Genomic DNA, 14,201 nt, shown 5'->3' on the forward strand with positions numbered 1-14,201 from the left:
TGCCACCTAGTGGTTGTGTCATACACTGTTTCACAAAGATATTCCTCTCTAAGGTGTATATGTGCCATTCGACTCTTCACCTTGATGCCATGGCATACAGCAAGTAAATGAAAGGAAAAAGGACCAATAAATAAGAATTTAATAAATAAATGTAGTAGTATTATGGGATATGTTTAAGTCCTAAGTACCTGATTTAGCGTACGCATAAAGCCCACTCAGAAGTGGCTGTGTCTAGTACTCGGATGCCTGCAGCTTATGAAGATGCAATGATTCAGATTCAGATGTTCCATTCATTCACTTGGTCCTTTGACTGAATGCTAACAATTACAAATCTTCCTCTTAAGCAGGTTGTTTGCTGGCTTTGTTAGCTGAGTTTCAACTGTCACCATTTTAACTACCCTAGCTGTACACATCAGCCCCGATGATCGTGTCACTGACAATGGCTTAAGATAGGCTACGGGCTAGTTGGGCTCATGCATTTCCAGTTATGTTTCTGCATTATTTGTGCCTGATCAGACTCGCCAGGTGCTGGTCAAATCCCAGCAAAGGGGTTTCTTAATAGAACACACCATGAGGGAGGCTCATTGTGTTTCTGATACAACCCAACACTCAGCCCCTGTGGGCTTGAGGGGTGGCTGTAAGATTCTAGTCCATCTGTACGCAGTATCACTTCAAAGACTGTGAAAGCGTTTCCCCATCCACAGAAACTTGAGATGTGGAAAGTGGTTCAACTTGCTTTGTGCACAGTACCTGGGAACATTTGAACCCTGCCCTAAACAAAACTTAAATTCAGTGTTAGAGGTTGAGTAACAAAACTAGAAGCCTTGCGTTTCCTGTTGGTTATAACAAGGTAAAAGATGGACATGTCTACATGTCTCACACATTACATGACATGTTTCAAATCCCAGAGCAACTTTGGCAATGAACAAAAAATTGAAAAGAATAATTCCAGTCTTGGCATGTATTGATTGGAAATTTCAAGTAAAAATGAAGCCTGTGGCCGAGCAAACGAAGGAGGATCCTCTAGACAAGACAGCCGAGCTACACTAACACAGTATCACTGTCACTTTCTAGCTGGAGGTTACTATCCCATATGTAGTGAGAACATCCAAAAACAATACGATACTCGTTGAAAAGGGATATGACAACACTGTGTTGTAAGCAGAGCTCCCTCAGCTGCTTGTAAAACTACACATAAGCAAAAGCCTTAGTTATACTTTTGTTTAAGGGTCTCTTGAAATATCTTTAGGTTGCGGAGATTCAAATATCCACAGAGTCAAAAATACGACAATAAATATGCTAATGTGACTTCTGAATCAATGACACTGTTTTCCCTTTTCCCAAACCCAAATCAAGATAACATTCATAACCCCTTCAGCATTTACCATTGCAGTGGACTACACATCATATTTGCATTGAAAATGAATGAGCAAATAAAATTATTACACTTCAATAAAATTACAGAAACGCTAGTCTAAAAATCTTCAATTTCTTAAAACTGGACTCAGTGCTATACTGTACTTAGTAAATCCCCACAGTGCAGAACCGAAGGGTCCCTGGGGTGGTGCCTTGGGGTCCACCTGCCCTTTAGCTGTGGGCTGTTCAGCCAGCAGTGGGCAATGGCAGGTCCCTGTGCTGATGGCAGTCACCATCCTTCAGTTGGTCCCCATCCCTTCGTTTCAGCTCGTCTTCTGTGGTTCAACGTGCAGTGTGGGCCAAACTCCACAGAGAAACTGAACAAAGTTAGGATGAGACAGGACAAATAAATAAATGAATATATGAATGAATGCAATCACATAAAAGCTACAATATATAAACAGACCAAGGGCTGGACATACCTTTACTTTTGGTCTGTACTTGAGGTAGGTTGACCTGATCTGCAGGCTAAAAGAAGATGAACATTAGATTTGAATGCAAATGTCTCACATGTCTCTCCAAGTCACTGCAGCTGACTCCTGTTACTCGTGGGAGCTTACCTGAGAAGTATGTGAAGGTAGGATCCAAGGCCTGTGAAGATGTGCCACCAGGCATGGAACTGTGTTACTACTCCAACACCGGGGGGAAGCGTCTGTCTACTGGCTCTGAGAAACCAAAAAGAGGGTTCGCCCAACAACTTAAATTGATAACAAAACAAAAATTGTATCTATATTGTAAAGTATGAGATTCTCCAGAGGAGAGCGTTCATAAATGATCAAAAAAGCCAATGCTTTATAAATGTTTTCATATCAAAATCTTAACATGCATCATGCATTTTAGACCAAATAAAGTTTAAGTAAATCAACTGATGCATTTCCAGGCTTTGACATTACTTTAGGTTTGCCTGACTTGTCCTTGTGATGTGATGTCACATACAGGTTAATGTCACTGACTGAACATTTCCCACATTGCCGTTAAAAGGATAATTAACTTTCAGCTTTCTCAGAATTTCAGAATTAACTTTGAGCATGTTGATACACAATAAAAAAAAAAGACCCAAGACCCTCACCTTAATGTGTGACAGAAGATATTGTCGATGTTCCACAGTAGGAACCCTAACATAAAGACTCCTAAAGAGGTGTAACACAGTGGTCTCAGCCATGGGTACACCCTGACATTGAAACAAAAACAAAAAACAAAAGCAAGTTGTTACTCCTTTGAATGTGAATAAACAACCACTCCTATGGTAGGTTAATGTTTTTCATTTTAAAAGGCCTCTTGACAAACTTACCATGTTACTATGAAAATAGATCGCATCACCAGGCAAGCTACTAGAGCACCATACATGACCTAGAAGAAGACACAATTATTCATTTGGCTTTGAAAAACTGCACGGGCTTGTCAAGGCAAGTATTTTGACAACTAACTTTTATATATCTGTTGCTTTGTTAAATTCTCAAATCCACACAAACCAACACAACGGGCTAGATGCATTCAGTACAATCTCTATTTAACTCGCCATTTCAACCAAACTCTATGTACTTTTTTTTTCGTGGTGCTCCAACACTGATAACATTACCACCATAGAGCAGTGTGATTAGTAAACAAAGTCAGCTCCAAAGAGTAAACAAAGTCAGCTTTGTCACATTGTCCTTACTGTTGTGAAGCAACACACACACACACACACACAATATGAGACTCTAAGGAGGTAGAGCCAAACACTGGGTATAACAGAAGTGGCTGTGCTTGTCTTTTAATGTGCATGTGGTTAATGTATCTGGTTAGGGTTATAAAATTCTTCTTCTTGGCAACAAATGTTATCAGTGGTTTCATGCCACAGTAAAGGATTTAGTGCTGAGTTTAGGGATTAGTATCTGTGGGTTTTCATTCATTTTAAAGGCTACACCTTGATAAACAATAAACAGAGCGTCCAATACCATTAAATGTTGCATTTTTTCATATCTGCTTTGACATTAAATGCTACTTAATGTTTGACAACCAGCATGAGTGTTGCATGGGGTGTTGGCAAGCCCATTGTTTACACAAGGTAAAAATGACTGAAGGCACACTGAGCCCTCATAGCAAACAATGAGCGATCTGAGAAAGGTAAGCACGACGCAGAGCACTCCCTTACCTGGTGAAAGACTGGCTCCTTCCATTGTAAGTACACCTGCAAAAATACATACAGAAATGACTCAAGAGTATCTGATGGGTAACATGTTAATATTTACATTTACAATGTGGTTCAAAGTAAATGATCACCGTTAGTGAAAGTGAGTACTTACCACACTGACTGAGATGCTGAAGATTAATAACAATGCAATAGGAAATAAGCTGATGCTGTTCTCCTGTTTGAAGCACTCATATCTGAAAAGAGAAACAATTGTGTTCATCTTACACGTTTAGCTTGAATAACCATAAAGAATAAAGAGCAAATAACAGAAGGTTAGAAGACCCCCCATATGAACGAGGACTGACATCCACAGGGACAGCTGACGTGGATACTCTTTAAGACACATGATCTGTGGTGGCAACATGTGGTTATATAAGCACTATGCGTGCATGGCCTCTCTGGTTAGCCTTGATTGGAACGTGTTTCGGAGCGGCCTGCAGCTGGAGAGATAGTCTCCCCCCTCAGAGAACCTGGGTTACACATGTAACATTCCGTTCTCATCGCCAGCAAACTCCATCTCAATGTCCCCCCTCCCCTCGTCCGCTGGGTGCACAGTTTCCTCAGCAACAGACTCCAAGCTGTCAGGGTGGGCACCACTACATCACCCACCATCATCACCAACACCGGAGCCCTCCAAGGCTGTGTTCTGAGCCCCTTCCTGTATACCCTCTACACTAATGACTGTCCCAGCCCCTCCTCCATTACACAGTATTTTAAATATTGCGATGACATAGCCATAGTTGCACTTTTCAAGGACAATAACTAAGTCATGGCCTATCAGCACTCCATCTCCCACTTCACTCAGTGGTGCACAGAGAATCACCTACTCCTGAATGTCACCAAGACTAAGGAACTCCTCACTGAAACCTGCAATAAAGCCAGTACCCCCCACTGCCACATCTCCATCAACTTCAAGCTTCAAGTACCTTGGGATCACCGTTGACAGCTTTGATCATCGCACTACCAACATCCATAAAAGCTGCCAGCAGGGGCTCTGTGCCATCCGGAAAGAAGAAAGCCCACTCCGGTAAGAGCTACGTGCCCTCTGCCATTATTGCCCTCGACAAAATAGCAATAACACTCAAATTGCCTCTTTGTGGCTGTACTGTGTTCCTTGTTTTATTTAATAGAACAGCTCTATGTTTACTTTCTCAGCGAACAACGTAGATGTCAACACACACGCGCTAACAACTCAATGTCAAGATACAAACAAGTCTGACTGCTTGACCGTGGAAATCAAGTTATCGAGAGGGGGCAAGAACGTGTGGCGCTTATAGAACCACGTGTTGCCAACCAGTGTATGGACACCACAGGTTATGCGTCTTAAAGAGCATCCACATAAGTTGCCCCCGTGGGGTCAGTCCCCGTTTAAAGTGCAAAATATAGGGTGGAGAGAGAACAAGCTGGTCTAAAGTGTAAAGAGATCCTCGAGTCCAGTTTAGAATCAATAGTTCCATTACATACAGCACACTCTACAGCCACAAGATGATGTCACACTGCACTTTTGTGGACTGGATCAAGTGATCAGCAAGGGATTCACTGGGTCATTTTACAGCCACAATCACACTAAATATGTTCTCAGTGACCGTCAGTCTTCAGTGCTTCAACAGCAATAAATCCAAAAGGTTGAGCCACTTACAGACAGTAGACAAAGACGCATGTACTGTAAATCATCGGCAACTCGTCCAGTAACTGCAAATGAGAACACAGAGAAAACACGTCACCATAGGATTACATTGTTTCAGCATAACTTAACTTCACATTAGGCACCTCATATTTCCTTTGCAAATATTTCCAAAGGCAACAATCAGTCTGCAGTTTCAGCAAGAAATTGAGATTAGAAAAAAAGATAACTCTCAACAGTCACATGATTCTGTGCGTACACAATATGCTGACATATTGAGATTTCAACGTAACACTGTAGCCCACCTGCATCTCATATAGCAGCGTCATGTGGAAGCACCAGGAACCAACACCAACAGCTGGGGGACGCACAAAACATTCAAACTGAAAGTCAGGACATTCTCATGTGTACGCAACATTGATGATTGATGGCATCAGCAGTAAATACTGAACAACTGGAGAGGCCGCTGTTAATACAATATGTAAACAAGGTCTGCGTTTGCTTTAGTAGTGTCACTAATGTGGATCCAGATAATTTATGGCTTCAACAGTCAACCAACCTGCCAGTCCGAGGAAAGAGCAGACGTAGCGAAACTCAAGGCCATCGCGAAATGTCTGGATGGCCCCACAAATGGGAGGAAGAATCATAATCAGGTTGCTGACAGTGTTCCCTGTCAAAAAAAAGACAAGGGGGACAAATTACAGCCAGATGACATGACCTGTGCGAATGTCTCTGTGATTGGGTGACATGACAGCAGTGAGAGTTCAGCAAGGCAGCCTGGGTTACTTATTAAAATCATTGTAACAAAAGCATATCTCATTACAGAAACCTGATCACTGCACTAGGAGTTCATGCACACACTTCTGCTGCCACCACATGTGGATTTTCTATACAGGTAATAGAGTAGTATTTGGGTTTGACAGCAGCTGAAGTGTGATGACAGCATCGCTGGTTTGAAACCCAAAAAACAGCTGTGAAAACCATTGGGTGGGGAGGTGTAAAAGGCCTCAACAACTATCTTTAAGTTTGCCTCAAGCTAAATGTTTAAGCCTTATCTGCAAAAGTGGCCTACGGTTTAACTGGTGTCAGTGTTTGTGTGTGTAAACCTCCCTTCCCTAGGCCATTGCTGTGTGCGGACTGTACTGTCGATAAATTATCAGGCCCACAGGGAACCTGACAAAACACGGCTCAACACTGATCCCAATGTTGTTCTTTCTGGGTGTGGTGAAGTACAAACTCAGGTGTGGAAACAATCAGACTTACCAAGATGCTAAGTAGTTTGAAAACTAACACTGCTTACTAGTATTTTCATAACCCACACGACACCTTCCCTTTATCTCGAAGTGTCAGATAAAAGCCAAGGCCTTTCCACAAGTCCTTAATATGTCATTTAATATGTGTGGACTTGGGTTACTGATAATAAATGCACCACACGCCAAGAACACTGCAGCATGTGAGTGTTTTTGTTTTTCACATTTCACAACTGCAAACATCTGAATGTGACGAGACGCCTGTCCCCTGTGTGTGACTTCCCTCTGTGTCTGCGTCCACTGTCGCCATGTGCTGATGTTTTAAAAAGAGAGATAATGCACGGAAGCACACATCAAATGAGGATTAAAACCATGCCAGTGTCTCTTTTCCATATGAACAATGCCACATTCCAGCCATTGTAAACTGAATCACCGTTTAAATGCCAAACAAGCCTTCTGCGGCTGAAAACAACTATCCAGCTAGGCCGGCGTGTGTCATTTGTGCAAACAAAAGCTTCAACTGTCAGTATCCTTGATATGCTGCATTTACGCCAGTACAGTACCAATGTTGAACGTTGAAACGTTTCAATGAAGTTAATGAATGAATGCTGTATACAATAGGTTTACAACGTGTACTCAACAATAAAACCAAGAGTTTAGCACTACAAAGGCCTCTTTACAAAATGCAAAGCAGTAATCTAACTAAACTCCGACCCACTTGGCTTGAGTTTACCTTGAACTAACTGTTGCATCACTTAGTATCCTGGTTACAAGACGACAGCACAACTGGAAGGTCCTCAACATACAGTGAAACTTGTAAGATCCTATATTCAGTTCTACAATGAAACCTCAGTGAATTTGTATTGCATAGTTCACTTCCAAGAGTAACTTTATAATATTTTCAGTGGGAGTGTTTGTCTTTGAAGGTAAGCATATGTCACTGCACGTTAGTAAAAGCTGAGGCCATGTCATTTCTGCGTGACATAGCAGCTTTTTGAACTGTTTGACACTAGCAAGGTGTAAATCTAAGATAATGGTTCCTGGTGAACCAGTTTTCATCACTGGACACAGCAATGAGGCGCCCTGATGCGTATGGAGGAAATGTTTCATCAACTTTCAAGTGGTGCCTGCGACTGACTAAAGCGCCTCGTGAAGGGAACCACGTTCCAGAGTCGACTTGATATGCAAATGAGCGGTAATGTGGAATAATGTTAAACTGCGATGTGTCTGCGGTAACGTTAGCCGACCGACGGAGAAGCTAACGTTATATGCAAATCAGCCCGACACCGAACAGGTTGACTGTATCTCCGCGGTCTGCCCTTCTTTTACCTCATTACACCTCCAGTAGGTTCGAGCTAACATTTAGCTTTTACTAGCTCACTAGCTCAATTCACATCAGCCCAACTAACACGATAGCATAAATCCAGTAAATGGCTGTTAACGTTACACCAGCTGCTCCTACTTCATGTTTACGTTATTGAGGGGCGACTGTACGTAGCCTACACACACACACACACACACACTGTCCTTCCCCAAATTCCCCCTAAAACGAACCACAAATTTTTTTTTTGTATAAATGATGCAATTATATTTTACTTACAAAATTCCGCGATGTAAAAAGAGACGACATAATTTTCTTCGCACCAGTCCAGCGTTGAGGTCGGCCGCCCCCAGTATCCTTGCCTGTCTGCCGAGGGAGCCATGATGGAAGAGGGGGGGAGGCTGTGGGTGCTAACGGATTTGTAGTCCCATCACAGCGCGAGCGCTCCGCGAGCCCTCCTCCACGCGAGCGATGGAACGGCGGATAACGAAGTCCAGCGCGACTGCTGTAACAGGAAGTGACTGCTAAACGCAGCGGTAGCCACGCAAATGGTGGCGTTTTACTGCTAGCGCCAAGTCGAGAAATGTTTCGTATGAGCTGCATGTCAGACTTGCCATTCTAAGTGCAGCCCATGCGTACTAACGAGTTTTAAGTGTTTTTGATTGATAATTAAGCTCAGTTTAAACCTAACCTAAACCTAAAATGAGCCATATGTAGCGACTAAATGTGTCCCCTGGTGACATTTAATATGATAGCCTGTTATTAGTGCCAGAAAAAACCTTGATGGCTTTCTGTGTACATTACAGTAGACCAATAAATGAGGTTTCAGTTCACTACTTCATTGCCACATCGGCAATAATTTGACTGAGATTTGTCATGCAGTCAGGCAAAAGAGGAACACAAGGACAACAAGCAGAACAGGATGTACAAGCGGGCTATAAGAAGAAGAAAAAAAAAGAAAGATCAAAAGATCTAGTCAGCTTGTTGAATTATAAAATGAAGGATGGCTTTTGCGTAAGTGCTGTCTCTGAGACAGTTCTGCATTTCATGCTCCTCTGTCTCACCCCGTCAGGTGACTGATGGACTGCAGACTTGGTTTTAAAGGAGGTTCTGTACAAAGGCTGTATACATCACACCACACAAGCAGCTCCTCTATTTCTACAGTACAGGCTGAGTCATCTTCAAAGAGCGTTTCACGTCTGAGTCTTTCTACAATCAAGGTGCAATGCAATTGGCCGTAAAAAAGTAAAGGCCTTTATTCAGAAACATTACGTCTATCATTGTCCCTATTTAAGTTTTACAACTAATGTATAACTACTTACTTTGCGCATTCTTTAAGCAATTCTCCAAATATTCCAGGAATTGCAGTATGATCTCACACAGCCAAAGAAAGCATACATAAAAACAGTATGATGCATGTCTTATGATAGATTATTGTATAAATAATGACGTTTGTTTGCTACAAAACAAAAACAATCACTGTTCTGTCATAAATCCAGATGCCCTCTAGGTGGTGTGATACACCAAGAAAAGGTCCCAGAATACACTGAAACAAATAGCAATACAAATATTAATATTATTTAATATTCTCCATAGCCAAGTGCATTATATTACTCTATTCTATGATTGGACCCTTTTCTATAAAATAGTTATTGATTTGCTCAGTATTGACTGATTTTGATTTTTTGAAGTTAATTGTGAACCTGATGCACTCAGGTTGGAGTTTGATAATGTGGCTTTTAGTGCGTGCTTTGGTCATTGGAGCAGCTGCAGAACCCATCTGGATGTACCCAAATATTTTGTTGAGGTCTAAATATTTACAGTTTATTGATTAAGACCATCGCGACACATTCTTTGCTGAAGTGGAGCTTCCCAGGAGGCTGCACAACCCCTCTCACTGGAATCTTCTCATGTTATTCAGCTGGAAAAATCCCACCGGAGGCCTGACTTCAAAATACATGCCCAAGGCTGGAGCTGCTATTGCAAGCAGACGTTCTGGTGCACAAAGGAAAATGCAAACAACAAATCTGAAATTAAGATGACACTTGTTTCCACTCTTTTATTGCAAAAAAAAAAATGAAATTTGTAACAGTCTAAAACCATTCATATTTTGTCAAAACAGGTGTGCACACTCTATTATAGAGATAGTTCTTATTAGATCAGCCATAGTTTGTCTGGGGTTTTTTTTGCCAGTGTAGACCAATGTATTCGGGGTAGATCAATGCCAAGAGAAACAGCAGTGTAGCCTCTAGGTTGAAAATAAAATATGCTTGTGGTGGAAAGCAGTGCAAAGGATGGGCAAAAAAAATTATGAAGATTCTTGGACTTAACAAATGAAAAGCAGCCAGGTCTGACAAACTAAAACACATTTTGTTAAATTAAATTAAACAGCAAGCACCATAAAATCTCCCCAAAAGTAAGATTGTTGAACAATTTTTACAAAGACTTGACAAAAGAAACAATTCTTGTGCTTACATATGGTAATGATAATGTTTCACAGGTGTTCTACTCCTCCACTGAAGTAAACTGCATTTACATTTTAGGCATTTATCAGGGAAATCAATACTTAATGTAAGTCTTCAGTCCATAGTGTGATCTGCCAATACATATCAAAAAAGTGGTATCAAATATTCTTCAAGCTAAAAATGAAGGCTGTGCACAATGCTTTGCTGACTAAAACACAGGGCAAAAGGTTTGGAATGCTGTTGGCATGTGACGTAAAGGAATGCACTTGAGCGGTATCAGCCGTACATCTTATTTCTCTCAGCATATTGCGGGAGGAAATATACACTCACACACACACACACACACACACACACACAGTGAGACACAGAGTGAGACATTTAACTTAGACACCCAGGTCAACGCGTGGTTACAATTCATCCCTCATCTTTTCACCCTTTGGCCTGACCATCCTGCCAATGAACAGGATGGATTTTGTCTTCTGGTCCTTCACGAGGAAGATGAAAGGGTGGTCAGCGTAGAACAGCTTAGGGTTTTTCAGCTTGTCACTGCCAAAGACGCTGGCGTCAATTTCATTTCCATCCGTGTCCCATTCCATGGCAGAGGCGTGAAACACGTTGGACAGGTAGAGGTCCTTCTTCCCAGAGATGTTGGACAAGTCGGCTTTGGATTTGTCCACGGCCTCTGTCAGGCCCAACTCTCCGAGGTGTTTCTAAATGGGAGCAGAAAATGAAAAAGTGTAATTCAGATCATGTAAAAACAGGAGTTAAGACTGAGGTCTAGTCATTTTTAGTCTCTTGCTTCTTTTACCTGCAGGTTGTGGCTGACTTCCATGCTGACTTTGGGCAGAGACACAGCTACTGCTGTCTGCTGCAGCTTGCCCATCCACGTATCCAGCTGCTCCTTGGTCAGTTTCTTCTCCAGTCTCTCCAGAGGTTCCAGGTGGGAGGGCATAATGAACACCACAGTGGACTTCTTATGGGCCAGTGGCATGCTCAGGATGATTAACTTGTTGGTTTTGTCTTCATAGAAGCCATAGAGACCTGAGGAAACAAATCCAATGTATTACAAATATTAGCAATCTCTGCTCACAATACATTTTAATGCTGTGAACCAGGGGTTTCTCCTTCTCATAGCAGGAAGGTTTATTGTATTGCTGTGTTACAGACAACATTTAGTATTGCGTATACACCTACATGAAGCCAACACGGGGCAAGAATAAGTATGCATGTAACGCTGTTGTGAAAGAGCTCTTGTTTCTATGAGCAACACGTGCAATAATCTTTCATCTTTAATAGTTCAACATTTTGGGAAATACTCATGTATGTGCATTCACATCAAGCTACAGCCAGCAGCGTGTTAGCTTAGCTTAGCATGAAGACTGTAACCAGGGGGAAAAGGCTGTAACCCGTCATAAAAAAAATAGTTTGTCAAAATATCGATCTGTTCCTTTAAATGTCACATATTTTGGCTCCACCTCCACCTACCTGTGCGATGCATCATCTGTACTGACACAGTGAAGCTACGGGAGACCATGAATCCACGGTTGTCCACCATCTTGTGATGGAACTGCTCGTCCCAGTGAGCTGTGAGGGAAAAAAAAAGTCTGTTAATTTTGAGAGCGTTTAAAAGAATAGTACTGCACATACACATGTTTACATAAGACTCACGTTTGAAAAACATAGCATTGATGATCATTGCCCCGTCAGTCTTTTCCACATCCTTGGTGACCTCAGGCAGTTTGCCATTGGTGGACTTGGCCGCCCACTCGTTGATGGAGTTCACAGCACTCTTCTTGTCTCTGAAGTTTATCTTGGAGTGGTCACAGTTGTAGTGCTTTTTGCTGCTCTTGACGAAACCATCCACAAAGGTGACAGAGCTGGGTCCATACAGGCGGTTGCTAATCTTCCAGGTGACATTGCGGGTCTTTGGGTTGCTCACCTCAGTTAGGAGCTCGGCCAGGCCGGAGTGCAGCTGCTCATCTTTGACTTTAGCCGCGTTCAGAAGGGTTTTTACCTGTGAGGCAGTGGAGGCTTTACCCCCAAGAGCTACCAGACCCAGAGAGGAGGCCACTACTACTGGGGAGATGAGGATGTTTTCTACATTCTTTTCCTTAGCCATGTTTTGGTAGAGACTGAAGGCCAAGTTTGCGCTGTTGTCAGCCAGGATGGTGGCGTGGTTACTCAGGGCTTTGCCTGCTGAGGCCGGGGTGGCAGCTGAGGCTGAGGCAGGGGTGGCAGCTGAGGCTGAGGCCGGGGTGGCAGCTGAGGCTGATGCTGGGGTGGCAGCTGAGGCTGAGGCCGGGGTGGCAGCTGAGGCTGAAGCTGCAGCTGAGGCTGAAGTGGCCAGGAGGACCAGGGCTGCCAGGTTTGTCACCCACATAATGTAATGCTAATCAGAGAAAACCTATGAGAAGACATGAAGACAAACATCAGTCCTTAATGTAATCTACTGACCTAAAAAGAGGGACAACATCTTGGTCTGGATTGATGTTTGTTCTGTTTCAGTTTGAAATATCTTGTTTGTCGTACTTTTCCAAACTCAGGAAGCCCATTCTGTGGCATATTTAGGGTTTACTCTGCAGTTTCCAAGGACAATAGCGGGGGGGGGGGGGGGGTGGATTAACCCATGCCATTCAAATTAGATCTCTCCCAGTAGACCTCAAGGCAAGACTTACATAACAGCCACGTAGGCAGCTGCAGGACTATCTGAGACAAAATATTGGCCAGCTAGGTCTCAGTTCTGCCATGTTTTGGCAACACAAAAGATTTCAAAAAACTCTGCAGAGGCATGAGTCTGGTGGATGCTGATTGGTTCGTCGTGGTGTGGAAGAAGTGACCACGTGCTGACACACACAAAACCAATGTAGGTTTTTATTCCAGTCCACGTATATATAGAGTGGATGTGCACTTTCAGAAGAGGTTCCGTGCACGGGGGGCAGTTACAGTCCCAGTTCAGATCTTTTGAACTACAAAAAACAGATGAACAGGCCTCTAAATAATCCGTTAAGGGAACCACAGTCTACTTAAGAGAGAAGGATTGTGTGCATCAAGAATCTCTTTTCAGCGGCTTCCTAGACGTGTTTTTACAGGCCTCAGTGTGCCTGAAAGAGATCACTGTAAACGGGCTGAAGGTTTGGATTAACGGTGATGATTTGATCTAAATGGCATTTGAAAAGTAACACTTGCATTTGACATCATACACTGTTTCTTTAAATGACCCAATGACTAACGCTGGTATATTTAGTTTGTATGTATTTTCAATCATGTTCTTCAGAACCTTTCGTAGATCCTTATCAGTTTCATAATGTTTAGACCACTCTAACTTTGCCCTTTGTAAGCCATTACTTTCGAGTCTGTCACCTACGAATAGTTCATCTAAGCGAAGCTTAGCATGAAAGAACGGTGAGTGATTATCTTGTGCAGTTTTAATGTGCAAGACACACAGTTGTGCGCACAGTATATGTCGTCAATAACATGAATGTGCTTTGGAAAACACTGTGTAACGTGTCGAGCAAGGAAAGAGAGATGTCCCGTGTCACAGATGAAATCAGGTCAAGAGTTGCAGCCAACTCCCTAAATGAGCTCTCATCCGTTTCTAATTTGGTGCAACGTACTTTTACACTTTCTCCTACATTTCTTTTTAAAACCTATCCAACAACTTGGAAGAACCCCACCGCTTACATCTGAAAAGGAATGTTTAACGGCACATCTGACTTTGTGGCCTCTTTTCACATGCCTGGGCTTTTCCCACCAGTTGAACAGTGCTCTGGATACTCTCCCTTCCCCCCCCCCACACACTTTACTCCCAGTACTTTTATCTTACCTTATTAGGCTCTTTCAGCAGGTTTTCCTCAAGCTGCTTGCAAATAGATCCCAGTGCTGATCTGCTCTCTGTCAGTTCTTTTATTTAATGGTCGAGTATGAGGGAGTTGCAGTAATGCCCAGTTTTCAG

At 42.6% G+C, this 14,201-nt stretch overlaps 2 protein-coding genes across 10 annotated transcripts; both read right to left on the bottom strand.

The window, feature by feature from the left end:
• Nucleotides 1-1,613: 1,613 nt before the first annotated feature.
• On the bottom strand, nucleotides 1,614-8,166 carry acer3 (alkaline ceramidase 3). The gene is made up of 11 exons (XM_070917831.1): nucleotides 8,064-8,166; nucleotides 5,773-5,883; nucleotides 5,519-5,571; nucleotides 5,229-5,281; nucleotides 3,702-3,783; nucleotides 3,551-3,586; nucleotides 2,708-2,766; nucleotides 2,486-2,587; nucleotides 1,977-2,081; nucleotides 1,839-1,884; nucleotides 1,614-1,733 (listed from the first exon to the last, which is right to left on the bottom strand). Exons 1-11 carry the CDS (start codon nucleotides 8,164-8,166, stop codon nucleotides 1,680-1,682), a joined length of 804 nt encoding a protein of 267 aa, XP_070773932.1. The 3' UTR covers nucleotides 1,614-1,679.
• A 1,663-nt stretch (nucleotides 8,167-9,829) lies between these two features.
• serpinh1a (serpin peptidase inhibitor, clade H (heat shock protein 47), member 1a) lies at nucleotides 9,830-14,201 on the bottom strand. 9 transcript variants are annotated; one of them, XM_070917085.1, is made up of 5 exons: nucleotides 14,073-14,201; nucleotides 11,918-12,653; nucleotides 11,735-11,833; nucleotides 11,058-11,290; nucleotides 9,830-10,959 (listed from the first exon to the last, which is right to left on the bottom strand). In XM_070917085.1, exons 2-5 carry the CDS (start codon nucleotides 12,627-12,629, stop codon nucleotides 10,657-10,659), a joined length of 1,347 nt encoding a protein of 448 aa, XP_070773186.1. In that variant the 5' UTR covers nucleotides 12,630-12,653; nucleotides 14,073-14,201; the 3' UTR covers nucleotides 9,830-10,656. The 9 variants fall into 9 exon arrangements, with proteins under 9 accessions (XP_070773186.1, XP_070773187.1, XP_070773192.1 ...); XM_070917086.1 differs by lacking the exon at nucleotides 14,073-14,201 and having other exon boundaries at nucleotides 11,918-12,475; nucleotides 12,554-12,649; XM_070917091.1 differs by lacking the exon at nucleotides 14,073-14,201 and having other exon boundaries at nucleotides 11,918-12,478; nucleotides 12,593-12,629.

This window comes from Enoplosus armatus, chromosome 13, assembly GCF_043641665.1.
Source record: "Enoplosus armatus isolate fEnoArm2 chromosome 13, fEnoArm2.hap1, whole genome shotgun sequence".
Lineage (NCBI taxonomy): Eukaryota > Metazoa > Chordata > Actinopteri > Centrarchiformes > Enoplosidae > Enoplosus > Enoplosus armatus.

What these genes read in the sequence shown, in the direction of transcription:
- acer3 (XM_070917831.1), bottom strand. Translation starts at nt 8,166, where the DNA reads ATGGCTCCCTCGGCAGACAGGCAAGGATACTGGGGGCGGCCGACCTCA. An exon ending in TCTATTTTCATAGTAACATG is followed by an intron (nt 2,588 to 2,707) that starts GTAAGTTTGTCA and finishes TTTCAATGTCAG; the next exon opens with GGTGTACCCATGGCTGAGAC. An exon ending in TACCTTCACATACTTCTCAG is followed by an intron (nt 1,885 to 1,976) that starts GTAAGCTCCCAC and finishes ATCTTCTTTTAG; the next exon opens with CCTGCAGATCAGGTCAACCT.
- serpinh1a (XM_070917085.1), bottom strand. Translation starts at nt 12,629, where the DNA reads ATGTGGGTGACAAACCTGGCAGCCCTGGTCCTCCTGGCCACTTCAGCC. An exon ending in CAATGCTATGTTTTTCAAAC is followed by an intron (nt 11,834 to 11,917) that starts GTGAGTCTTATG and finishes TTTCCCTCACAG; the next exon opens with CTCACTGGGACGAGCAGTTC. An exon ending in ACAGATGATGCATCGCACAG is followed by an intron (nt 11,291 to 11,734) that starts GTAGGTGGAGGT and finishes TTGTTTCCTCAG; the next exon opens with GTCTCTATGGCTTCTATGAA.